At 40.7% G+C, this 27,286-nt stretch overlaps 1 long non-coding RNA gene and 6 gene segments (V, D, J or C); all 7 read right to left on the reverse strand.

The window, feature by feature from the left end:
* Nucleotides 1-574: 574 nt before the first annotated feature.
* LOC117496352 lies at nucleotides 575-1,327 on the reverse strand. The segment is given in 2 exon segments: nucleotides 575-1,125; nucleotides 1,243-1,327. Coding segments are annotated over 2 exon segments (594 nt in total).
* A 2,232-nt stretch (nucleotides 1,328-3,559) lies between these two features.
* On the reverse strand, nucleotides 3,560-4,640 carry LOC117496314. The segment is given in 2 exon segments: nucleotides 3,560-4,274; nucleotides 4,392-4,640. Coding segments are annotated over 2 exon segments (453 nt in total).
* On the reverse strand, nucleotides 4,534-5,216 carry LOC117496317. The segment is given in 2 exon segments: nucleotides 4,534-4,990; nucleotides 5,081-5,216. Coding segments are annotated over 2 exon segments (396 nt in total).
* A 770-nt stretch (nucleotides 5,217-5,986) lies between these two features.
* LOC117496354 lies at nucleotides 5,987-6,821 on the reverse strand. The segment is given in 2 exon segments: nucleotides 5,987-6,387; nucleotides 6,619-6,821. Coding segments are annotated over 2 exon segments (441 nt in total).
* A 3,672-nt stretch (nucleotides 6,822-10,493) lies between these two features.
* LOC117496355 lies at nucleotides 10,494-11,427 on the reverse strand. The segment is given in 3 exon segments: nucleotides 10,494-10,507; nucleotides 10,935-11,264; nucleotides 11,349-11,427. Coding segments are annotated over 3 exon segments (399 nt in total).
* An 813-nt stretch (nucleotides 11,428-12,240) lies between these two features.
* LOC117496312 lies at nucleotides 12,241-13,088 on the reverse strand. The segment is given in 2 exon segments: nucleotides 12,241-12,689; nucleotides 12,860-13,088. Coding segments are annotated over 2 exon segments (456 nt in total).
* Nucleotides 13,089-14,848: 1,760 nt separating this feature from the next.
* Nucleotides 14,849-19,971, reverse strand: LOC117496322. Its single transcript, XR_004557275.1, has 2 exons — nucleotides 19,939-19,971; nucleotides 14,849-15,136 (listed from the first exon to the last, which is right to left on the reverse strand). It is a non-coding gene; the product is annotated as an uncharacterized LOC117496322 (long non-coding RNA).
* Nucleotides 19,972-27,286: the final 7,315 nt, after the last annotated feature.

Below are 27,286 nucleotides of genomic sequence, written 5' to 3' on the forward strand. Positions count from 1 at the left end.
GTAAGCCCGGCACTGATTTCGGCCGTCGACCTTCGGGTCAGCATCCTATGATGTACAGTAAGCCCGGCAGTGATTCCGGCCGTTTGTTTAGCGGTAGTGTTCACGTAAGCCCGGCATTGATTTCGGCCGTCGACCTTCGGGTCAGCATCTTATGATGTACAGTAAGCCCGGCAGTGATTCCGGCCGCTTGTTTAATTCACATGTTAATCTCTCATTTCATCCATAGATCACTGCAGTCAGCCCGCAAGGTAAGAAACTCATTACATCTCAGTATGTCATACTTCACTCTTTTGGGGATTTCTTCGAAGCGGTTCTTCCCCTCCTGAAAGATAATCCTGCAAACCGGGGCCTAATCGCGAAACACCATTCCATTCTCCTGTTTTAATTCCGGCAATCATTATCACATTCATATTACGTGTCCCGGTAATAAATATGTATTTCATACATCAACGTTTCTCCTGATTGAACTCTCCTTTAGTAGCAGTCTTTTCTGCTTCAGGTTGCAGCATGTTGTCTCTTTGGGCTCTGCATTCTGTAAAACAGCAACAAACAGTATCAGGGACATGTTAAAGAATCATCTCAATGTTGGACTGATATCAAAGAGTTCATACCAAGACTCATAGCAGCCAGCAACACTGAGATAATCAGATGCATCATATCTGCAGGTTGAGAAACTCTGAGCTACAGCGAGTATAAAGAGGACTGATAAACTCTGCTGAAGTCTGACAGAGAGAGACTCCCTCTGGTGGATGCTGTGCAGTACTGTGTTGTCTTTGCTCCAAAGGTTTTTGTACAGAGTGTTGGTGTTTCCTGTCACTGTGGGCCTCAGAGCACAGTAGTACACAGCAGAGTCTGTCACTGCAGCAGAGGAGATCTGCAGAGGAACTGATTTATTGTTGAGTGTAGCCTCAAATCTGTCTTTCTTGAACTCTTCAGCATTCTCTCCAGTTCCTGTCCAACGCATCAACGTGTACTTTGGGTAACCATTGACTTCTTGTTTGTACCAGAACAAATATACATTCGAGCCAACACTGATCTGAAATGTGCAGCCAAGTGTAACTGTGTCTCCTTCAGTAGCGCTGACTTCTCCTGCTGGCTGGGTCACTGTGTCTTGTCCTTTACACTCTGGGGAAGAAGAGACCATGCAGAGGAAGAGATGAATCAATAAAGATGATGGATTAAAGGAGAACAATCAGTAGCTTTAAACAGTTACCTAGAAACATGTTGTAGTTTCTATCTTACCAAAGGAGAGAGCAGCAAGAATAATCCACAGCCAATGTTCCATCTCTACAACAAGGTTTAAATCAGCAGCAGGAAGTAGCTGATGTTCAGAATTCAGTGTGAGGATGGTTCTCTTCACAGCAGCACTTATTATTGACTGGATGGTTGAACACAGTGCAGAAGACGTGCACCGCCTACTTGATAATGTGGCCCTCTAGTGGAGGTGAACAGCTCAGTACAACAGTGTGGAGAAAAGGCTTCCAGCAGCTTGTCAGTGTGTCAGCTGGTGTTTGTGTACAGAGTGTTGGTGTTTCCTGTCACTGTGGGCCTCACAGCACAGTAGAACACAGCAGAGTCTGTCACTGCAGCAGAGGAGATGCTCATATTGATTTGGTTTGACTCCACTGTAATATTAAGTCCAGGGATTGGATTATTCATAATGTGTCCAGTTCCTAAATGAGAGAAGATGAACTCTGGTGGTTTTCCTGGATATTGTCGATACCAGAAAAACTCATCACCAGCTGCTTGTTTGGAGTATCTGTAGGACAGAGTAACAGTGCTGCCTTCTGGTCTGAACTCTTCTTTCTGTAATGCAGTGAGATCTTCACAGCTGACCCCTGAAGAGAGGAGTAATTCAAAAGACTCAGTTAATAGATCACATTTGATCAACATTAGAAATTAATGTTTTCATTTAAATGTCACGTACCTCTTAAAATGGAAAGTAACAGTAGGGAATGTAAATAATAGTCTAATGACAGCATGTTGAATGAAGGTGATGATGATGGTCTGTGTTGAACTCTGGTGAATATGGAAGTTCCTCTCTCTTCTATAGTTCAGGAACATCTTAGCTCCTACCTGAATCTCTCTGTCTCCTCTTAGATCTGTATTTCACTTCTCTCAGTTACACTTCCTGCTGGGTAACAGATCCAAAGGCAGTCTGTAAATAAAAAGTCAGAGGACCTAGGATTGAACCCTGTGGTACACCACAATAAATTACAGACCACCAGAGTAACTTATTTTATAAAGATAAGAACAAAAGCAATCAAAACTTGAGTCTCTGATGTGTACCAGTTTATTGAGAGAGGTGATTTAAAGTGTTTGATCAGTCAGTAAAAAAAACGTAACAATGACGGGCGTTAACGTGAAGTCAGATTAGTGAGAGGTGTTTCATCGAGAGAGAAATCTGTTTAAAATGATCTTAATCTAATGCGATTTTTTCTTCATACCCAACATTTAAAAGGTCTTGAACACCACAACACAAGCTGCTGTTACAATAAAACCTATGATCACATTGTGCTTAGTGATAAACCGAATCCAATGAGAAAGTGAGAGGACATATGATTGAACCCTGTGGTACACCACATGAAATCACAGACTGACAGAAAAACTGAAAAACTTATATTTGTTGTTCTTGTGGAGACTACTTACTTGTATTTGTACCTGTGATAACAGGCCAGATTCACTGATTGAGTTACACGTTGGAACCTTTGGATGTGAATCAAAGGCAGTACATGTGTTTGTATGGTAGTATAGCAGCCAGCAACACTGTATGTTTAACAGAGAGAGGCTCCCCCTGGTGGATGCTGTGCAGTATTGTGTTGTCTTTGCTCCAGAGGTTTTTGTACAGAGTTGTGGTGTTTCCTGTCACTGTGGGCTGCAGAGCACAGTAGTACACAGCAGAGTCTGTCACTGCAGCAGAGGAGATCTGCAGAGGAACTGATTTGTCATTGAGTGTAGCATCAAATCTGTCTTTCTTGAACTCTGCAGCATTATCTTCTGTTCCATAAGTATCACGTCGCAAAATAAACAAAAGCAGATCATTTGCTTCTTGTTTATACCAGAACAAATATGCACTCGAGCTAACACTGATATGAAATGTGCAGCCAAGTGTAACTGTGTCTCCTTCAGTAGCGCTGACATCTCCTGCTGGCTGGGTCACTGTGTCTTGTCCTTTACACTCTGGGGAAGAAGAGACCATGCAGAGGAAGAGATGAATCAATAAAGATGATGGATTAAAGGAGAACAATCAGTAGCTTTAAACAGTTACCTAGAAACATGTTGTAGTTTCTATCTTACCAAAGGAGAGAGTATCAATTAGATCACTTTTTCATGTTAACGTGTTCATGCAGAATGTTACGTACCTCTTAGAATGGAAACGAAGAGTAGGGAATGTAAATAATAGTCTAATGACAGCATGTTGAATGAAGGTGATGATGATGATGGTCTGGGTTGAACTCTGGTGAATATGGAAGTTCCTCTCTCTTCTATAGTTCAGGAACATCTTAGCTCCTCCCTGAATCTCTCTGTCTCCTCTTAGATCTGTATTTCAATTCTCTCAGTTACACTTCCTCCTGGGTAACATATCCAAACGCAGTCTGTAAATAAAAAGTGAGAGGACCTAGGATTGAACCCTGTGGTACACCACATGAAATCACAGACTGACAGAAAAATAGAAACACTTATTTTAAGTTCTTGGAGACTACATTATATTTAAACCTGTGAGAAAAAGGTCAGATTCACTGATTGATTTAAACATTTGAACCTGTGGATGTGACTCAAAGGCAGTACATGTATGGTAGTGAACAATAGTTCATACATTTCAAATGATCAAGCAGGTAAATGACATTACTGTATGATCACAAACTATTGAGTTTGAACAGAGAGAGACTCCCTCTGGTGGATGTTGTGCAGTATTGTGTTGTCTTTGCTCCAAAGGTTTTTGTACAGAGTTGTGGTGTTTCCTGTCACTGTGGGCTGCAGAGCACAGTAGTACACAGCAGAGTCTGTCACTGTAGCAGAGGAGATCTGCAGAGGAACTGATGGCTTGTTGAGTGTAGCATCAAATCTGTCTTTCTGGAACTCTTCAGCATTATCTCCAGTTCCCGAGAAACGCTTCAGCATGTACTTTGGGTAACCATTGACTTCTTGTTTGTACCAGAACAGACGGGGAACTGTGTCAGAGGTCTGAAATGTGCAGCCAAGTGTAACTGTGTCTCCTTCAGTAGCGCTGACATCTCCTGCTGGCTGGGTCACTGTGTCTTGTCCTTTACACTCTGGGGAAGAAGAGACCATGCAGAGGAAGAGATGAATCAATAAAGACGATGGATTAAAGGAGAACAATCAGTAGCTTTAAACAGTTACCTAGAAACATGTTGTAGTTTCTATCTTACCAAAGGAGAGAGCAGCAAGAATAATCCACAGCCAATGTTCCATCTCTACAACAAGGTTTAAATCAGCAGCAGGAAGTAGCTGATGTTCAGCATTCAGTGTGAGGATGGTTCTCTTCACAGCAGCACTTCTTATTGACTGGATGGTTGAACACAGTGCAGAAGACGTGCACCGCCTACTTGATAATGTGGCCCTCTAGTGGAGGTGAACAGCTCAGTACAACAGTGTGGAGAAAAGGCTTCCAGCAGCTTGTCAGTGTGTCAGCTGGTGTTTGTGTACAGAGTGTTGGTGTTTCCTGTCACTGTGGGCCTCACAGCACAGTAGAACACAGCAGAGTCTGTCACTGCAGCAGAGGAGATGCTCAGATTGATTTGGTTTGACTCCACTGTAATATTCAGTCCAGGGATTGGATTTTTAAGTATTCCTCCAGTTCCTAAATGAGAGATGATGAACTCTGGTGGTTTTCCTGGATATTGTCGATACCAGAAGAAATAATCATCACCCGCTGCTTGTTTGGAGTATCTGTAGGACAGAGTAACAGAGCTGCCTTCTGGACTGAACTCTTCTTTCTGTAATGCAGTGAGATCTTCACAGCTGACCCCTGAAGAGAGGAGTAATTCAAAAGACTCAGTTAATAGATCACATTTGATCAACATTAGAAGTTAACGTTTTCATGCAGAATGTTACGTACCTCTTAGAATGGAAACTAACAGTAGGGAATGTAAATAATAGTCTAATGACAGCATGTTGAATGAAGGTGATGATGATGGTCTGTGTTGAACTCTGGTGAATATGGAAGTTCCTCTCTCTTCTATAGTTCAGGAACATCTTAGCTCCTCCCTGAATCTCTCTGTCTCCTCTTAAATCTGTATTTCACTTCTCTCAGTTACACTTCCTCCTGGGTAACAGATCCAAAGGTCTGTAAATAAAAAGTCAGAGGACCTAGGATTGAACCCTGTGGTACACCACAATAAATTACAGACTACCAGAGTAACTTATTTTATAAAGATAAGAACAAAAGCAATCAAAACTTGAGTGTGTGATGTGTACCAGTTTATTGAGAGAGGTGATTTAAAGTGTTTGATCAGTCAGTAAATAAAAACGTAATAATAACAATGACGGGCGTTAACGTGAAGTCATATTAGTGAGAGGTGCTTCATCGAGAGAGAAATCTGTTTAAAATTATCTTAATCTATTACAAATATTTCTTCAGATCCAACATTTAAAAGGTCTTGAACACCACAACACAAGCTGCTGTTCCAATAGAACCTTTCATCAAATTGGGCTTGGAGATAAACTGAATCCAATGACAAAGTGAGAGGACCTAGGATTGAACCCTGTGGTACACCACATGAAATCACAGACTGACAGAAAATTAGAGACACTTATTTTAAATTCATGGAGACTACATTTTATGTTTAATCTGTGATAACAGGTCAAATTAAATGATTGAGTTAAACATGTTAACTTGTTGATGTGAATCAAAGGCAGTACATGTGTTTGTATGGTAGTGCACAATTGTTCATACATTTATATACCTGACATAAACCTTTAGAAATGATCAAGCAGGTAAACTAAATGATTGTATCATCACAAACTATTGATGTTTAACAGAGAGAGGCTCCCTCTGGTGGATGTAGTGCAGTATTGTGTTGTCTGTGCTCCAAAGGTTTTTGTACAGAGTGTTGGTGTTTCCTGTCACTGTGGGCCTCAGAGCACAGTAGTACACAGCAGAGTCTGTCACTTTAGCTGAGATGATCTCCAGATCAACTCGTTTCTCTGTGTTGTCAATGTGAGCAGAGAAATCAGATTCAGTGGGATGGATCCCTCCTGCCTCTGTGATGGAGAGCAGGAACTCTGGTCTGGATCTCTGGTATTGTCGGTACCACTGGATATTGTAGATAGCCCCCTCATATTTACATGTCAGGCTGATGTTTCTGCCCTCTGCAACATGTTCTTCACTTCTTTCTGGCTTTATGCTGTTCATGGAGCCCAGGGCTGCAAAATGAGAATTATTCATGTCAGTTAGTCTGCAGGAGATTTTAACATTAAGAGACTCAACGGAGGGTCTTCAATTTCCTGTCATCTTTGATCAGTTTGAGATAAACCATGATAAAATGTCTTCATAGATCACAACGGTTGCTGCCTTACACAATAAAACCTCCAGTTATGAAATCTCTGGCTAATACAGCGGGTTAAATGAGACTTTATCTCTGTTCCAACACTCACCTATGAAGAGAGAGAAGAGTAACCAGAGGTAAAGCAACATGTCTTTGGAGATGGTAAAGTCGAACAGTCAGCAGATGAGTTCTCCTCCTGCAGAAGTGAAGCAGGAAACAGCCTCTCTGCTGCTCAGCCCTTCTCCTCAACATCAGATGATTGTGCTTTTAGTTCCTCAAACATCTCACAAATCATCTCATTGGTTGATATAAACGTCAGTGGGCGGGGCCAGAGAATCATGTTTTACTCGTTTTAAACCATCAAAATACTTTTCTCATATTAAAAACAGTTAGTTCTCTTTGTGTTTCTCTCTGACTCATACATTGAAATGTACAAAAACGTAGCAATAACAATGACAGGCGTTAACGTGAAGTCAGATTAGTGAGAGGTGTTTCATAAAGAGAGAAATCTGTTTAAAATGATCTTAATCTAATAAGAATATTGATTCACAGGTGTCATTTAAAAGGTCTTGAACACCACAACACAAGCTGCTGTTCCAATAGAAGCTATTATCACATTGTGCTTAGAGATAAACTGAATCCAATGACAAAATGAGAGGACCTCACATTGAACCCTGTGGTACACCATATGATCAAAGACTGACAAAAAAATAGAGACACTTATTTTAATTACTAATTAAGCACTTACATACTAGTGATGGGAATTATGGCTCTTTGAAGGGAGCCGGATCTTATGGCTCCGTTCCTTTCAAAGAGCCGTTCAAAAGAGCCGTTCAAAAGAGCCGTTTTTTTAAGGTTACTAGGTTTATCTGCAAAATAATCACCAGGATAATGATTGACTGTATTGCCAGACCTAATGTCAATAATCGGCATTGTAAACATGACACAAGGTGGCGCCATATCCATGTCATCATGTCAGTGAATGTACTTTGAATTTACCCTCTGTATGTGTTAAGTAAATAAAGTTGCCTTGCCTTGAATGAAATTCATGCAACTCTTAATATTAGATACTGTGTTTTTAAGTGGCGATGGAGATTATTTGTTGATCCTGCTTTAAAGGATATTTTGCCTTTACAAATGGTGCGCTTTATCACTGCCTGGGTTTTGGTTGAAGTGAATCCAAATGCTGCTGCGTTTTCGCGTTTGGCTCATTTTCCATCCGAAAAACACGTTGTCTACCTGTCCTGTACCACTTGTTATGACTTCTCTCTCGCGTATTCCGTTAAGACCCACCCCATCTCACTCCTCGTGCTGAAACCTACCAAACAGAGTAGGGGCGGGTCTTCACAGAATACGTTTGGGGAACAAAATCAAGCTTTTTAAAAGGAGAGTGGATTTTGGCAGGCAGTGAGTGCGGACCAACGATTGAACGATAACAAGAACGGCTCTCACCAAGTAGGACTCGGTTCCCCTCGTTCGTACCAAAGAGCCGTTCAAAAGAATCGGCTCGTTCGCGACCGACACATCACTATTACATACTAACAAAGCACTTATATACTAATAAAGGACTGGCTTATCTAAAGCCAGTTGAGTAGCACATGAAATGTTTTGGCTCTATGAAACCTGAGGCCTGCACTACGAAGCCGGATTGTCGCTTAGCCGGCTGACTTCAGGGAAAACTCGGGCTTTCCGGTCCTACGACGCTGGTTCTCTTTTTAGAGGGCTAGATCTCCATGGTAACTTATGCTGAGCGGCTAACCTCCTCGGGAGGAGGTTAGGTTGCAGGCTAAGAGATCAACTCAGTGAAAGCACCGCCTGCTGACCAATCAGAGCTCTGTGTGCGGAGTTTAAAGCTATCAAGTCATATTACAGGATCGAGGAAATACAGAAAAACTGTCGTTGCAGGAAAGACGGCTGGCAAAAATCACAGACTGTGTGAACGTGAACATTAATAGAATATCCCCTCCCATCTTCAGAGCAATCTGACTATTATAACATTAGCGTTAAGAAAGCTTACTTAAATATCTGCCACAACATGAGTAACCGGATCAGAGTAACATTAAGTACAGTCCGCGGCACTGTGAGTGCAGACGTCGATGTGTCCCATTATCATTCATCATATCACATCATAATGTATCATATATTTCCTTATCTGAGTCAGCTGAGCCGTATCTGGCCGTGCAACACTCACAGTGTCACATACTGTATGCAGAAGTATTATTTTAAGCAACACATTAAGTTGACGAAACACTCGAGTCAAATGTAATTAAAGTCAGATCGTGTCTTGGACGGGGCAGTGATTTCATAAACCTGTTAATGTACGCATTCAAACACTTTTTCTTTTACCAGCTGTATTCACCTTGCAGGTGATGTGGCTTTGATCCTGGATAAAGTGTTTAAGTCATGGATGTTTAAAGTTTAACTTCTTCATATTTGACTAATATTAAAGTTCACTTTTCATTCAGGAAGTATGACGCTGCGCTGTCAGTACGCTTGTCCATGTTTGTGATTGGTCGAATGCTCCAGATACCACCCCTTTCATGTGAACAAGGTTCAAGGTTCAAGGTTCAAGGTTCTTTATTGTCAATCTGACATAGCTACAGAGTAATTATGTAGTTGAAAATCTTATGTCACAGGCTTCTCCAACAATGCAACATAATAACATAATAACAATAAGAGCAAGAGCAATACAAAAAGAAAAATAGTTATAAAATAGTGATGTGTCGGTCGCGAACGAGCCGATTCTTTTGAACGGCTCTTTGGTACGAACGAGGGGAACCGAGTCCTACTTGGTGAGAGCCGTTCTTGTTATCGTTCAATCGTTGGTCCGCACTCACTGCCTGCCAACATCCACTGCCTTTAAAAAGCTTGATTTTGTTCCCCAAACGTATTCTGTGAAGATCCGCCCCTACTCTGATTGGTAGGTTTCAGCACGAGGAGTGAGATGGGGTGGGTCTTAACGGAATACGCGAGAGAGAGAATTCATACCAAGTGGTACAGGACAGGTAGACGACGTGTTTTTCGGATGGAAAATGAGCCAAACGTGAAAACGGAGCAGCATTTGGATGCACTTCAACCAAAACCCAGGCAGTGATAAAGCGCACCATTTGTAAAGGCAAATGTAAAGGTCAACAAATAATCTCCATCGCCACTTAAAAACACACTATCTAATATTAAGAGTTGCGTGAATTTCATTCAAGGCAAGGCAACTTTATTTACTTAACACATACAGAGGGTAAATTCAAAGTAGTATATTCACTGACATGATGACATGGATATGGCGCCACCTTGTGTCATGTTTACAATGCAGATTATTTACATTAGGTCTGGCAATACAGTCAATCATTATCCTGGTGATTATTTCGCAGATAAACCTAGTAACCCCGCCCCCTTTAAAACAACGGCTCTTTTGAACGGCTCTTTTGAACGGCTCTTTGAAAGGAACGGAGCCATAAGATCCGGCTCCCTTCAAAGAGCCATAATTCCCATCACTATTATAAAATAAAGTGATGATGTGGAATAGTGCAGTACGAGTCTATATACAAGTTATTGGAATGATATATATATATATTAGGTATTAGATACATAATACTGAGTAGCAGATGAATGTTTTGAAGTTGTTTCAACAGTTCAATTTTTTGAACGCGCACCTAACTAGATAGGACACGGCTGGCTTGAGCGATCCACTTGATAACCAGCGGCGTAGTACAGTTTAGTGAGAGTGCGTATGTTTTGGATTGGGCCAACCGGCTAACTCAAACATATCCAGGTTAGGAAAATCCGGCTTCGTAGTACAGGCTTCTGATGTACTTATATGATTCTGTTTTCTTCAAGTTTGTATCTTCTTGGTCGAATGCACTTATTGTAAGTCGCTTTGGATAAAAGCGTCAGCTAAATGCAATCTAATGTAATGTAATGTTAAGTTCATTAAGACTACTTAATTGTATTTTAACCTGTGATGAAAGGCCAGATTCACTGACTGAGTTAATTATTTGAACCTGTGGATGTGAATCAAAGGCAGTCCATGTGTTTGTATCGTGTGCAGCTGCTCCTCACCTGTGGAATTCTCTCCCAGACCACCTGAGGACTCCACAGACCACTGACGCCTTCAGGAAAGGCCTAAAACCTTTCTTTTTAAAAAACTTTTGATTAAACTTTTGTTTCTTTTGTTTGTTTTTATTATGCCTCCTGTAGCACCTTGGGATTGCTGTTAGCAATGAAAGGTGCTTTACAAATCAAATGTATTATTATTATTATTATTATTAGTAGGGAACAATTGTTCATAAATTTCAAATCATCAAGCAGGTAAATGACATGACTGTATCATCACAAACTATGTATGTTTATCACAGAGAGGCTCCCTCTGGTGGATGCTGTGCAGTACTGTGTTGTCTTTGCTCCAAAGGTTTTTGTACAGAGTGTTGGTGTTTCCTGTCACTGTGGGCTCCACAGCACAGTAGTACACAGCAGAGTCTGTCACTGCAGCAGAGGAGATCTGCAGATCCACTCGTTTCTTTCCTTCAGACAGGTCAGTGAAGAACCTGGTGTCCGATTTAAGTGATTCTGCTTTTTTTGTGAAATTAACCCCTGAGATAGACAGGAGCAACTCTGGTGGTTCTCCTGGATATTGTCGATACCAGAAGAAATAATCATCACCCGCTGCTTGTTTGGAGTATCTGTAGGACAGAGTAACAGTGCTGCCTTCTGGACTGAACTCTTCTGTTTTGACTGGAGTCAGATCTTCACAGCTGACGCCTAAGGGAAAGATTAACTCTGTTATTTCATGTTATAAAAGTCATTTTAGCAAAACCACACTCAGAAAGCAAGAGTGCAACAAACCTGATAAGATTGCAAAACATATCAGAGAAAAAGCTGAGTTCTGCAGGGAGAGCATGTTGAATGAAGATGATGATGATGGTCTGTGTTGAACTCTGGTGAATATGGAAGTTCCTCTCTCTTCTATAGTTCAGGAACATCTTAGCTCCTCCCTGAATCTCTCTGTCTTCTCTTAGATCTGTATTTCACTTCTCTCAATTTCTTTTTTCATGTTATCACGTGTGTGTCGTCTGCATAGCTATGGTAACTTATTTCATTGTTATCCATTAACTAATCTAGTGGAAGCATGTAGATGTTAAAGAGAAGAGTCCCCAGGATGGAGCCTTGAGGAACACCACATGTCATATTTGTCAACTCAGTTGTTTAGTTACCTATAGAAACAACGTTTTTCCTGTCTGTTAAGTAGCATTCAGACCAATACAAACAGTGCCAGAGTCCCACCCAGTTTTCCAGTCGGTCTAGTAATATGTTGTGTTCAACAGTTTAAAATGCAGCGCTGAGAACTAATAATACTGCCACTGAGATTCTGCCACTGTCTGTGTTTAAGCGGATTAAAACGTTAATTAGAGCAGTCTCAGTGCTGTGTGACTGGAACACATCAAAACAGTTATTTAGTGCCAAAACAGCTTTTTAGCTGTTGAACTTTTTTATTATTTTACCCGGCCTATAAATGTTCATCAGTGAAGCGCCTAGGTAGTTCTTTAAGAGTGGTTTAAAGACTGCAGTGTTGAGGGCCTGTGGGAATAAATATGAATAACAGGAAGTGTTGGTGAAGGTCCATCAGGAGTCTGGCACATGGTGGAATGTTCTCATTAAAAAGTATTAGGATAAATGTGAGAGATAAATTAAAGTAACGTGGTGTTGAAGCATCAAATTAAAGATGCCTCTCTGCTGGGGGTTGAGTTGTTTGAACATTAGTTGTGTTGTTTCCCTAAAGTCTAACAGAGAGAGACTCCCTCTGGTGGATGCTGTGCAGGATTGTGTTGTCTTTGCTCCAAAGGTTTTTGTACAGAGTGTTGGTGTTTCCTGTCACTGTGGGCCTCAGAGCACAGTAGTACACAGCAGAGTCTGTCACTGCAGCAGAGGAGATCTGCAGATCCACTTGATTTCTCTCCAAGTTCAGTGTGGCATTCAGTCGAGGGATTGGAGGTTTTGCTTCCACCACGTAAGGCTGTGTTGTGTCAGTGATCAGGAGGAGGAACTGAGGAGCTGATCCAGGATCCTGTCTGTACCACTGGAGATTTTCAGCTTTAACTGAATATGTACAGGACAGAGTAACACTACGGCCCTCTGAGGAACACACTTCAGCACTGATGGCAGTAATATCATCTTCCAAGCTGTTACCTAGTGAGGAAAACATCATGCTATCATTACAGCTCCAAAGTCACAAACCCATCAATTCCTTAGTGAAAAAACAACACTCCTGTAAAGCGTTTATCCAAAATCCAAAGTGGATGTGTAATGCTTTGAAAAAGTCTTCATATTTCCCCTTCTCCTGTCAGAAACATACGTACCTATGAGAGCTGAACAGAGCAGAATTGCAGCCAGTTTCTCCATGTTCACAGAGGGGAAAGCTGTGGTTGTTCAGTATGGAAACGTTTAGTGAGTTGTGTTTGGTCTGATGTTCACAGCTGGAATCAGAGAGGTGTCAGTCATGAAGCTCTGCAGTCAGCAGGAGGAGACTCAGATGTCCAATGAGTTTCTGGAGCTCTTCATCACAGCTGTGAGTCTGAGAGAATCTAATCTAGACAAGGGGTGTTTCTCAATGTCGAGTACGCTTGCTTGGTAGCACATGTCTGCCGAGCATCTTGCTTCAGAAGCGAGTCAAGAATACTTCCTGACATTTGGAAAACAATGAGTGGAACAGGCTAGCAAGTGTGCAGGTGTGCGTCATATGAGAGGCCCCGCCTCTTACATCTTCCGCCACAGATTTGGGGAAATTGGTCCGTGCGCAAAGCATTGTGGGGATTTTAAGACCGCGAAGTCTACTCATGTGCAGCCTCGATATTTCTCCAAACGGAGTACGCCGGGCTCGGTAGATTTCCAAGTATGCTGGAGATTGGAACAGTACTTCGGCGGCACTCGATGACGTAGTATGCTTGAAATAGTGGCTCTGAAGCAGCTTTACTCGAGATTGAGAAACACCCTGTATCATCACATCCTGCTGAAGGTGAACAGAGACAGACTCCCTCTGGTGGATGTTGTGCAGTATTGTGTTGTCTTTGCTCCAAAGGTTTTTGTACAGAGTGTTGGTGTTTCCTGTCACTGTGGGCTTCACAGCACAGTAGTACACAGCAGAGTCTGTCACTGCAGCAGAGGAGATGCTCAGATAGACCTGGGTTTTATCCTCACTCGGTTTAACGGACAGTCGAGAGTTTGATGCAGGTGTTGTTCCCAAGTGAAGGATGAGGAACTCTGGTGGTTTTCCTGGATATTGTCGATACCAGTAGAAATAATCATTAGCTGCTATAGTTTTGGAGTATCTGTAGGACAGAGTAACAGTGCTGCCTTCTGGACTGAACTCTTCTTGCTTTGATGCAGTGAGATCTTCACAGCTGACTGGAGAGAGGAGTAATTCAAAGTATTCATTTAATAAATCGCATTAAATTAATCTGTAATTCAAATTTTTGCGCAGAATGTTACATACCTCTTAGAACGGACACTAAAAATAAAAAAATGAAACAATTATCTAATGACAGCATGTTGAATGAAGGTGATGATGATGATGGTCTGTGTTGAACTCTGGTGAATATGGAAGTTCCTCTCTCTTCTATAGTTCAGGAACATCTTAGCTCCTCCCTGAATCTCTCTGTCTCCTCTTAGATCTGTATTTCACTTCTCTCAGTTACACTTCCTCCTGGGTAACAGATCCAAAGGCAGTCTGTAAATAAAAAGGGAGAGGACCTAGGATTGAACCCTGTGGTACACCACGATAAATCACAGACCAACAGAGAATTGTATTTTATAAAGATAGGAAAAAAAGTAATTAACACTGAAGTCCTTGATGTGTACCAGTTTATTGAGAGAGGTGATTTCAAGTGTTTGATCAGTCAGTAAATAAAAACGTACTAATAACAATGACTTGCGTTAACATGAAGTCAGATTAGTGAGAGGTGTTTCATCTAGAGAGAAATCTGTTTAAAATGATCTTAATCTAAGAAGAATTGTACTTCATACCCAACATTTAAAAGGTCTTGAACACCACAACACAAGCTGCTGTTCCAATAGAACCTACGATCACATTGTGCTTAGAGATAAACTGAATCAAATGACAAAGTGAGAGGACCTTGGGTTGAACCCTGTGGTACACCACATGAAATCACAGACTGACAGAAAAACTTATTTTAAGTTCATGGAGACTACTTACTTTTATTTCAACCTGTGATAAAAGGCCAGATTCAATGGTTGAGTTAAACATTTGAACCTGTCGATGTGAATCAAAAGCAGTACATGTTTTTGTATAATAGTGAAATGTGCATAGGTGTTTCCTGTCACTGTGGGCGTCAGAGCACAGTAGTACACAGCAGAGTCTGTCTCTTTAGCTGAGATGATCTCCAGATCAACTCGTTTCTCTGTTTTGTCAATGTGAGCAGAGAAATCAGATTCAGTGGGATGGATCCCTCCTGCCTCTGTGATGGAGAGCAGGAACTCTGGTCTGGATCTCTGGTATTGTCGGTACCACTGGATATTGTAGATAGCCCCCTCATATTTACATGTCAGGCTGATGTTTCTGCCCTCTGCAACATGTTCTTCACTTCTTTCTGGCTTTATGCTGTTCATGGAGCCCAGGGCTGCAAAATGAGAATTATTCATGTCAGTTAGTCTGCAGGAGATTTTAACATTAAGAGACTCAACGGAGGGTCTTCAATTTCCTGTCATCTTTGATCAGTTTGAGATCAAACATGACCAAATGTCTTCATACAGATGTAGCACTCCATACAGGACTCCAGTTTACAGCTTCCTGCCTAAGACCTGCCTAAGACCAGCATCTGGGAATGTTAAGCCCTCCCACTATTTTCCAAGAGGGCGTTGCCAGATTTTCAATTTCAGGATTCAACCAGGAGATGGCGCTTCATTCACAAATACAGAAAGACAACTTTTCATGGACTTTCAGTTGTGTTTAGAAGAGCATTTGAACACATCAATATTTTAGATCAAATAAAGTATATCTAATCTTGTAATTGTATATAGTCTTTATATATTAAATAATCATAATAATAATGTAAATGTTTACATTACACTTCTTTATTTGTCATGCGGTCTACCTACGCTGTAAAATGTATTATCTCTTCGATTTACACACGGCATCTATTGCACTTCTGTCCGTCCTGGGAGAGGGATCCCTCCTCTGTTGCTCTCCCCGAGGTTTCTCCAATTTTTCCCTTTGAAATGTGGGTTTTTCTCTGGAAGTTTTTCCTTGTACGATGTGAGGGTCTAAGGACAGAGGGTGTCGTTTTCTCATACTGATATTCTGAACAAACTGTGCTGTTGTATTTGCTGTAAAGTGTCTTTACTGTAGGGTATTTTTATTATATGTACAGCACTTTGGCTCGACCAAAAATCGTTTAAAAATGTGCTATATAAATAAAACTTGATTTGATTTGATTTGATGCTCATACTTTTACCTTTACAATCGTTTGCTTTAAAGTGGACCTATCATGCTTTATTTAAATGATATATTGTAGGGCCATACCTATATAAGGTATATTTATACGTTTCTGTTTTCAAAATACCAAACAGATCATGCATTTTAGCCATGCCTCATTTCGCTCTATGTGCTGTTTGCTGTCTACGGGTCTGATTCTGCTGACCACGCCCCCCTGCAGGAGAGGGGAGACGTGCTCTGATCAGCTGCTGGGCTGTCAGAAGAGGGGGAGAAAAAGAGATCTCCGTCCTCCGTGTTTTATTATATAGAGTCGTTATTCATTTGTTTTAAAGCTCAATAAATAACAAAGAAGACCTTTGACCGGCACTTTTCTAATTTTGTCCGGAAGATTTAAACTTTAACGGACATCTTGACCGGCGAAAGAAACTGAAACTGAAACTCTGCCGCACGGTCCCCTCGTTCCTTAGAAGAGGCGGAGAGGTGGGTGTTTGTCATCTGCTGGTGGACTAACCGGAGAGAATTACAGTGCTTGCCTCGACGGGGAGGGATTGCATTGAATTAAAGCAGCGGGAGCAAACGCTTGCCTCGGGGAGGGAGAAAAAAAGCCACAGCGGAGAATAAACAGAAGGGTAACCATGGTAACTATGGGCGGGAAGTCTTCTTCGCTGCTTTTGTGGCAGACTACAGCGCCACTTACAGGCCTGGCATATGTACTACAGCGTCTCCAGCGCTTTCGAGCGGCAATGGCCGGCCGTGGCCCAACCCCACATTTCCCTGATTGGTGGAGTTGGCCCAATAGCCGTAGCGCCACCGTCCTGGTGTCAGGACAGTGTTCAAATCTGGATCAGTTTTTATCAGATCCGTTGCAGCCCCTTTTTTAGAGATTTGGGTATGGAGGAAAATAGAGAGGGTTGTGTTTTCTGACACTTGGTGAGTTCCCTGGAACACCGGGGACACATATTCATGTAGAAAAGACGTACACAAGTGCATTTTGCATGATAGGTCCCCTTTAATATGCAGTATATTTTTTGTATATTTTTGTGTTTGCTTCCTCCTGCTCCCTTTCGGACACATACTGTATGATTTATTATTATTATTAATATGAAGATATTATTAAGATAAGATAAGATAAGATGTTACTTTATTGATTGAACATTTTAGTTTAGAATGTGCTATCCCACGGTAATTCAGAAGGCTCACAGGTCACATTCCGACCATTATTTAAAACAATAGGTGCTTTCATAATAATGATGAGAAACTATGAAATAAGAAATGACAAAATTAAAATGTAATTATCATATCATATATTATATAGTGTATTGTATTATTAAGTAATATCATACATTAACCCCATTATAGCAGATGCCACATTGAATGGATGAACACATTTATGCATCAATAATTACAACAGAGTATTTCTAAATACAAGTTGTAAAAATACTTATATGTATTTAATACTAATAACATAATGATTAATTTCAGATGATAATACTTTTCAGTGTCTGTCTCATGCAGCAGCTGATCCAGTAATGAGTGACCCGGCCGACAGTAAAAATAAACATTTATAACTAGTTTAGGTAGTTTGAGAGGTAATTAAAATAGCTAAGGGTGATGATCTGACTTTAAGTATGTGTTTTGCTCCTCCCGCTACGTCACAGCATATACTGTGTATATCACCATTCTTTAATTCAATGTTTGATAAGTGCATGCAGATCACAGTACAGTAAAACATGTACACAGATACACTATTTTGTATTTGTATTAAATTTGACAATGTCAATTTCACTTTCCACTATGTACAGGTATCTTGGGTCAGTCTTGTCTTCCAAAAATCAGGAAGTAAAGTCCCCTGGTTTGTGACAAGATGTGAAGTCAACAGATAGTCACTCAGAGGGGGGTACTATTTATTTTCAAATGCATATAGGCTATGCCACCATTTACATGTAGGCTACACTGCTCTTCCAGTCAAGAATTTGAATTTGAATGGGATGGGGAGACGTGTGTGATTAAAAATGAGTGACCAAACTAAGACTTAGTTTTTCAAAAGAGAAAATGCAGATATTACACTCAGAAAATAAATGGTAGACATATCAGTACTCTTAGTGCCAAGTTGAAAGAGAATTCACTGCTCTAAACAAAGTCAAAAATCAACATACAGTAGGGGGGTGGGGGATGGTGAACGGTATGGTCAATGTTTGTAAACACAATCCCCAGGATGTGTTCTAATCAAAGCATGGTCGTCATGGTTGCCCTTCTGTTTATTCACCGTGGTGGGGGCCGAGGGAACCGGGCAGAGTTTTTCGCCGGTCAACGTGTGTTAAAGTTTAAATCTTCCGGACAAAATTATAAAAGTGCCGGTCAAAGGTCTTCTTTGTTATTTATTGAGCTTTAAAACAAATGAATAACGACTATATAATAATAAAATACACGGAGCCTGGCCTCTCTTTTTCCTCCCTCTCTTCTGACAGCGTCAGTGTCTGTCTCATGCAGCAGCTGATCCAGTAATGAGTGACCCGGCCGACAGTAAAAATAAACATTTATAACTAGTTTAGGTAGTTTGAGAGGTAATTAAAATAGCTAAGGGTGATGATCTGACTTGAAGTGTGTGTTTTGCTCCTCCCGCTGCATCACAGCATATACTGTGTATATCACCATTCTTTAATTCAATGTTTGATAAGTGCATGCAGATCACAGTACAGTAAAACACGTACACAGATACATTATTATTGTCTGAGACAACTTGGCACTAAGAGTACTGATATGTCTACCATTTCTTTTATGAGTGTAATATCTGCATTTTCTCTTTTGGTTTGATTAGGACACATCCTGGGGATTTCAGAATGGTACTGGGTGTTGATTTATTCTATTGGCTTCATATCGCAATATATTCCAGAAGTCTGAAATGCAAAAAAATGTCCCACATTAGGGCAATTCACCCTACTTAACCCCAAATAAAAGAACCCAATAAAAAGAGTTGTTAAATAATAGTGAAGTCACGTTGTAATAACAATAACTCATCTCTCGGTTTGAGTGTTCTTTTTCTGCTTTGCCAAAAGCCACTGTGTCAAGTGTCTCGTGACTATTTTTCTCAGCGGATGCATGTCAATTTAAATCAATACATACAACTATTTTTAAATCAATAAAAACATTTTCTAAATCCATAAAAGCATTTCAATTAATATTGGGAGTCATGTCGTTACTTTGTTGAGAATGTGGCCATGTAATAAGCGGGATAATTTGCAGCGACTTGGTCATTGTGGGGAAAAATAACACCCAGGGATCAAGATCTGCCTGACGAGGCTCCATTCAAATATAAATATTTTCAGTGAATTACTGAGTTTAGGCACGTTAATAACGTTTTAATGAAGTTGAATACAGAATATTCATATTTGTCAGTGCTTTCATGATAATTCGGCGAACATAAACATAAATGATCGTGGTGAAGATGATGATTAAATTAGGATTAAAAATCGAGTGCCGGGCTGCATTTCCTGTCGTTCGTTTTTTTCGACTAAACAACATTATTTTGTTAAATAACAACATGGTGATGTTTTGTAAATGATTACATGTCTCTTATTTAGCACAGAGTATGATCCTATCCGTGACATATGGATCTTAACAAAGATCCGCTATACAGTAGTACCAGACATACTGTACATCCAGCGTACTGTATCAAAGTTGATTTCACATGAGCTCCAGTGTGGAACCCCACTGCACCCCTGGTGGATCAATGATCCATTGCAGCTGGCTTCATTATAATTAAATGTATTTATCACGGGGGCGGTCTCAAGTCAAGCTGGAGGTTGTCTCTTGATCGAGGGTAGACCCCGTGCCGACCACGGCCCTCGCGTTTCAAACTGTCCTAAATTAGGTGCTACATCTGTAGATCACAACGGTTGCTGCCTTACACAATCAAACCTCCAGTTATGAAATCTCTGGCTAATACAGCGGGGTTAAATGAGACTTTATCTCTGTTCCAACACTCACCTATGAAGAGAGAGAAGAGTAACCAGAGGTAAAAGCAACATGTCTTTGGAGATGGTAAAGTCGAACAGTCAGCAGATGAGTTCTCCTCCTGCAGAAGTGAAGCAGGAAACAGCCTCTCTGCTGCTCAGCCCTTCTCCTCAACATCAGATGATTGTGCTTTTAGTTCCTCAAACATCTCACAAATCATCTCATTGGTTGATATAAACGTCAGTGGGCGGGGCCAGAGAATCATGTTTTACTGGTTTTATAAAACGAAGTACCATCAAAGTACTTTTCTCATATTTAAAACATTTAGTTCTCTTTGTCTTTCTCACTGGGGGGGGAATTCAACTGATGAGAGAAGATGTAAAAGAATTCAAAGGTCAAATTACTCCTTTACAGCTAATAGGACCGTTACAGTGTATGACCCTGCACTTGACATTTTCAGTTTAATTAGAAGGCCCTGCAATGACAGCAAGGACTAAAGGTAGACCTATATTGGATAGTATAACTGTAGTTAGTTACAACATTAAGGGATTGCGAAATCCTATTAAGAGGAAAAAAAATACTTTCTCAGTTTAAGGCTTTGAAATGTTCAATTGCAATGTTACAAGAGACCCATATGTCTGAAGTTGAGCATTTAAAGTTGAGGAGAGACTGGGTGGAACGGCTTTACAGTGCATCGTATAAGGGTGGGAGGAAGAGGGGGGGGTTGCGATCTTATTCAGTAGGTCTGTGTTCTTTACCAGTGAAAGAGTCATTCAGGACGAGGAAAGGCAGATATGTCATGGTGATAGGCCCGATTGGGGAAGATAAATTCACATTTCTATATGTATATGCCCTGAATGAGGACTGTCCTTATTTTTTCAAGAAAATAGCTTCCAAATTGGCAGATGGGGGGGGAGGGAACTATTGTGATAGGGAGGGACTTCAACTGTGTATTACATTTGAGCATGGACAGATTGCCTGCTAAGAAGGGACTCAGATCTAGGAAAACAACCACTGCCCTGGGGATGTTAGATGACTGTTAGGATGGACTGGGTTTGGTAGATGGACTGGGTTTGGTAGATGGACTGGGTTTGGTAGATGGACTGGGTTTGGTAGATGGACTGGGTTTGGTAGATGGACTGGGTTTGGTAGATGGACTGGGTTTGGGTAGATGGACTGGGTTTGGTAGATGGACTGGGTTTGGTAGATGGACTGGGTTTGGTAGATGGACTGGGTTGGTATGTTGGTAGATGGACTGGGTTGGTAGATGGACTGGGTTTGGTAGGACTGGGTTTGGTAGATGGACTGGGTTTGGTAGATGGACTGGGTTTGGTAGATGGACTGGGTTTGGTAGATGGACTGGGTTTGGTAGATGGACTGGGTTTGGTAGATGTCTGGGTTTGGTAGATGGACTGGGTTTGGTAGATGGACTGGGTTTGGTAGATGGACTGGGTTTGGTAGATGGACTGGGTTTGGTAGATGTCTGGCGATGTCTCCATCCCAAAGATAAAGATTATACATACAGATCTCTAGTTCATGGGAGTTACTCTAGAATAGACATGTTTTGCCTATCTAAGGTTGACATGCATAGAGTAACAGAATGTAAGATAGAACCAATCACACTATCTGACCATGGCCCCATCACAATGAAAATGAACCTAGGTCAGGATAAGACAATTCAGATATTGGGAGGCTTAATGTCTCAATACTAATGATCCCCTGATCCAACAGGAATTACGTGACGGCCTAAAGGAATATATTGATATAAATGAATAATGGTGAGGTTACTCCTTCTATTTTATGGGATGGATCTAAAGCTGTAATGAGGGGAAAGATCATTCAAATTTCCTCTAGATTAAAAAAAACAAGAGAGGCGAGGAGACTTAAATTAGAGACTGAAATAACTAGACTTGAAAGGGAACACAAAGTATCGAGGGACAGGGTCACACTGGATTTGCTAAAACATAAAAACAAAAATGAGATGATCTACTTACCTATAAGGCAGAGGGAGCGCTTAGATTTGTAAAAAGAAAATATTATGAAATGGGTAATAGAGCGAGCAGGTTATTGGCCTTTCAACTACGCAAGGCTCAATCTAGCCGAGTGTTTCTAAAATTAAACATCCAGACACAAAGAAAGTTACATCTCAGTCTAAAGAAATAGCAGAGGCATTTGCGGTGTATTACAAAAAGCTATATGAGGGCCAGGAGGTACAAGGGAAAGAGGATAAGATATCACGTCTCCTTGACTCGGTAGAATTAGACAAATTGTCACAGGAGGAGGCTGACATGATGTGCTCACCCATTACAGTAGAGGAAATAGTAGATAGTATTGGTAAGCTCAAGAATAACAGATCTCCCGGTATCGATGGGTTACTCGGGGGAGTACTATAACGTTTTTGTGAATGAGTTGGCACCAGTCCTATGTCGGGTATATAATTATGCATTGGATGAAGGAGACCCACCGAAAATCCTGGTCAGAGGGCAATCATTACGGTTATTCATAAAGAAGGGAAGGACCCCACACAAAGTATGGGTTATCGGCCCATAAGCCTTCTCTGTCAGGATTTTAAAATCCTGACCTCCATTCTGGCTAGTAGAATACAGAGGTGCATTAGGAAGCTAGTACACCCAGACCAAATGGGATTCATTGCTGGGCGCCATGGTACTAATAATGTTAGAAGAGCTCTCAATTTACAATCACTAATATCATTCCAATAACTTGTATATAGACTCGTACCGCACTATTCCACATACTCACTTTATTTTATAACTATTTTTCTTTTTGTATTACTCCTACTATCTGTATTATTATTATGTTGCATTGTTGGAGAAGCCTGTGGACATAAGATTTCAACAACATAATTACTCCTGTAGCTATGTCAGTTTGACAATAAAGAACCTTGAACCTTGAACCTTGAACTTGCAGCCGGGAGGAAAACCCCATCAATGCTTCTCAGTCTAGACGCGGAGAAGGCATTTGATAGATTACATTGGACATTTCTGCAGAGGACACATATGGGCTTTGGTCAGACCTTTATTAACTGGGTCAAAGTGTTTTATAATAACCCAAGATCGAGAGTTAGAGTCAATGGCCACTGCTCGGATTTCTTTGCGTTGGGAAGGGGGACGAGGCAGGGAGATGCGTTATCCCCAGCCCTGTTTGCCCTTAGTATTGAACCTCTCGCAGAACTAATCAGGAGTAATCCTCATATACAGGGAATAAAAGATGAGGATGGGAATCAACATAAGGTGGGTCTATACGCGGACGACATAATATTGTTTCTGGAAAATCCAGAGTCCTCTGTCCGGGCCCTCCTACAAAATCTGGAAGAATATGGCCTGGTATCTGGATATAAAATGAATCCCACTAAGTCAGAGGCAATGAAGATCTCTGGGACGTGGCCAAGTCAACTTGATAGTACAGTGTCCTTTCACAGGTCTGGTCAGGGATTTCGATACTGAGGGATTGCACTCACCCCCAAAATAACACAGTTGTTCCAAGCTAATTATAAAAAGATATTTGAGGTGTTTAAAACTGACGTAACTAGATGGGATGTGCTGCCGTTGTCACTTTTGGGTAGAATAGAGGCTGTAAAAATGAATTTATTACCCAGACTTTTGTTTTTGTTCCAATCTCTGCCTATATGGGGGGTAGCCATCTGCCTTCAATATGTTGGATAAGCTTATATCTAAATGTATATGGCAGAATAAGAGGCCGAGGGTGAGATATAAAACACTTACTCTTGGGAAGGACCAGGGCGGGCTCAACCTTCCCAACATAAAGCACTACTTTTGGGCGGCGCAATTAACAGCAGTGGTAGCCTGGATTCGCAATGACACAGAGACAGGATGGGTTAGTATAGAGCAGAGCTCATTACCAGGGATACCTTTGCTACTCTGGGTTTCATGAGCCAACAGTCTCAAAAGAAAGTCAGAGTCCAAAACATATATGTGAAACACACCTTAAAAGTGTGGTCTGCGGTACAAAAGAGATTTAGGGGGACAGTTGCCCTCTCTCGAGCTATGCAAATTGCTGGAAATCTAGAATTCCTCCCCTCAATAGCGGACAGTACCTTTAAGAAGTGGGCAGACAGAGGTCTAAAGATTATTGACCAATTATTTTATGATCATATTTTGCAGCCATTTTCCTATCTCCAGGAGACGTTTCAGTTACCATCGTGTGACATGTTTAGGTATTTACAGATTAGCATTACATTACAAAACATAGAGATTGGAACATAATCAAGAATTCCCCAACCAACATTGAAACATATTTTATCAATATAATTAGGCACAATAAACCGACGAAGAATCATGTTTCCCATATTTATAGGAACCTATTAATGGATTTACCGGATAACACCTTCCACATAAAAAATAAATGGGAGTTAGAGTTGAATATTATAATTGAAGATGGGGATTGGGAAACATTGTGTAAGGGCTGTCACAAAGGTATAAACAGTAATACGTGGAAGGAGTTTGACTGGAAGACAAAGACACGGTTCTTTAGGACACCCTTGATAATTTCCAAATGTGTAGACACCCCCACAGCAAAGTACTGCTGGAGGGAGTGCGGCCTGATTGGTGACCACTCACACATATTCTGGGACTTGCCCAAAGATGGTCTCCTTCTGGCATGGGGTAAAGGAGGAGGTAGACAGAATGATGGGAATGTATCTACCGCTCAAGCCTAGTCACTTTATACTTGATCTGGTTGCAGAGGATGTATGTAATAGAAACCAGAAGTACCTGTTGCATATACTCCTGATGACTGCTAGGAAAATGGTAACATTGAATTGGAGGAAACCACAACCACTACACTGGCACAATGGAAACTAAAATGAAAGGAGGTATATGGGATGGAGGCTCTGACTGCCCAATTACAATTAATGACAGACCTGTTTCAACAGAGGTGGTCTCCCCTAACCAGTTATTTCTCTGCCTGAGAAAAATCCCAGATCCTGTGATGTATGTGTGGTATTATTTTCAATATAACTACTACTCTATTGTCGTTTCTTATTTGTATTTTCCTTTCCCTGTTTTGATTTTCAAATGGATGTAATTTGATCTTTTCCATCATTTGCTGATATGTACTGTCTTTGGTATATATTGATACTGATGTGCTGTAAAGCAGAGGTGGGGACTCGAGTCACATGACTTGACTCGAGTCAGACTCGAGTCGCATATTTTTGGACTTGAGACTTGCTTGACTAACATTGATAAAAGACTTGACTTGACTTTGACTTGGTATTCATGACTTGAGACTTGACTTAAGCTTGAGACAGATGACTTGAAAGGACTTGACTTTTAAAATTAAATATTTGCGTTTGTTTTTGTAGTGAGATATTACGTTTAGTTTTTTCGAAAAACGTGATTGGGTGATTATAGCGCCGTGCGCGCAAACCTAGCAACCCACTAGACGGCAGGAGCGTCAGTTAACATGGCAGCGGCTAGCGTTACTCCACAAATAGTGAAGTTTGGATTCAAGGATTATGTTGTCGATGACGCTAATAAGAAGAGAACAGCGGTATGCAGGGTCTGCAGCATAAAGATCAGTGACACGACCACCATAACATCCAACTTCATTCGTCACTACAAAAAACCCACAGAGAAAGGTGCGTGAATGTGTTGTGTTAGCTAGGAAGCTAACGTTACGTTTAAGCTACGTTAGACTTGGTTTCAAATCGATTAAGCAAAGAGAAGACAAAACGGTAAATGAACACTAGAACCGCCAAGGGATTCATTTTGACTAGGGGGGAGAGAGAGAGAGAAGAGAGAGAGAGAGAGAGAGAGAGCGATAGATAGCATCGATAGACGTATAGAGACTCTATGAGAGGGGAGATGGGATACGAGTGAGATATAGATCGAGCTATTCTCTCTCTATATGTCTCCTAGTCGCTTACTTCGAGTTCTCTCTCTCTCTCTCCGCTCTCCTCTCTCTGCTATCTGCGTTTCTCTCTCTCTCTCTCTCTCTCTCTCTTCTCTCTCTCCTTCTCTCTCTACTCTGCTCTCTCCTTCTTTCGCTTTTCTCTCTCGCGCCTCTCGCTCTCTTTCTCATCCTCTCTCTCTCTCTCTCTTCTGCTCTTTCTCTTCTCTCTTACTCTCTCTCTTCTCCTCTCTCTTCTCTCCTCTCTCTCTCTCTTCTCTCTCGCTTCCTCTCTCTTTCTCTCTCTCTCTCTCTTCTCTCGCTCTCCTTTCCTCTTATTCATTTCCCCTGTGTTATCAGAAGTTACTGTAAACTGTTGAATCATGTAGTTCATCTACTTTTAGTAGTTTGTTTAAATGTTTTAATGATGTTGTGTTTTGTTTGTAGAAGTGCATCATTTCTTGATTTATTGTAAAAATGAATCTGAACTTTTTGATCTGTTACGATGATAAACTGAAGCCATTTCTAAATGAACCCAATTAAGTGAGTTTTAAATCGTCCTATTTAGTTTATAAGGAAATGATGAAGAGGAACAAATTAAATGATTTCAAAATGATATCTCTGTAGGTGCTGACGCTGTTGGCGGTTCTACTGTTAACAGACATTTAAATTAAATATGTGTAATGGCAAATTCCATATATGATTTTCTTACCTGGAATTCTGCCTTTTTGAACAGACTGATTGAGTCCTAGCTATATTGTCTGCAGTTCTAGGGTTAATATGAATCTAATATGATTGTCATCGGTCTAAATTAGATTTCAAATGATTAACTGTGTATGAAGATCATAGTGTGGGTTGAATCCATTTTCATAACCACTGTCTTTTAACTGATTTAAATGTGTTAAACAGTGGTTTAACTGGTTTAAACAGTGACAGGTTCCAAAATCCGAGGTGGAAGAAGTATTCAGATTATTTACCTAGGTAAAAATACGTGTTAGAAGTAAATGTCCTGCATTCAAAATGGTCAATTGCCCAAGTGAAAAGCATTATCATCTGAAAGTAACATTAATCATAATGTTATTAGTATTAAATACATATAAGTATTTGTACAACTTATATTTAGAAATAAATAATACATTTGTAATAAATAATACAACACATTATAATACGTGATAATGTATGAGTTGATTTACTTCGATCTACTGTACTGTGTACACCACAACAATATTACAAAAAATATACTGCATATTAAAGCAAACTATTGTGTTGGAGAAATACTGTTTTCTCCACTCTTTGGGTTTGTTTTAATGCACTGATATCATGTGTGGCTCTGAACTGTGTACGACCTTGCAGCTGCCTCTTTATGATAGGAGGATTTCAGGTTGTTGATCTTTATGAGGAGACAGGCACATACTTGTTGTCTCCTACATTATCTCACAACTGCTGGAAGTCCAGAAGACGTCGCAGATGACCCATCGCAGATGACCCGACTTTCCGACACCCGCGGCTGATA

This window comes from Trematomus bernacchii, unplaced genomic scaffold, assembly GCF_902827165.1.
Source record: "Trematomus bernacchii unplaced genomic scaffold, fTreBer1.1, whole genome shotgun sequence".
In the NCBI taxonomy this organism is placed as follows: Eukaryota; Metazoa; Chordata; class Actinopteri; order Perciformes; family Nototheniidae; genus Trematomus; species Trematomus bernacchii.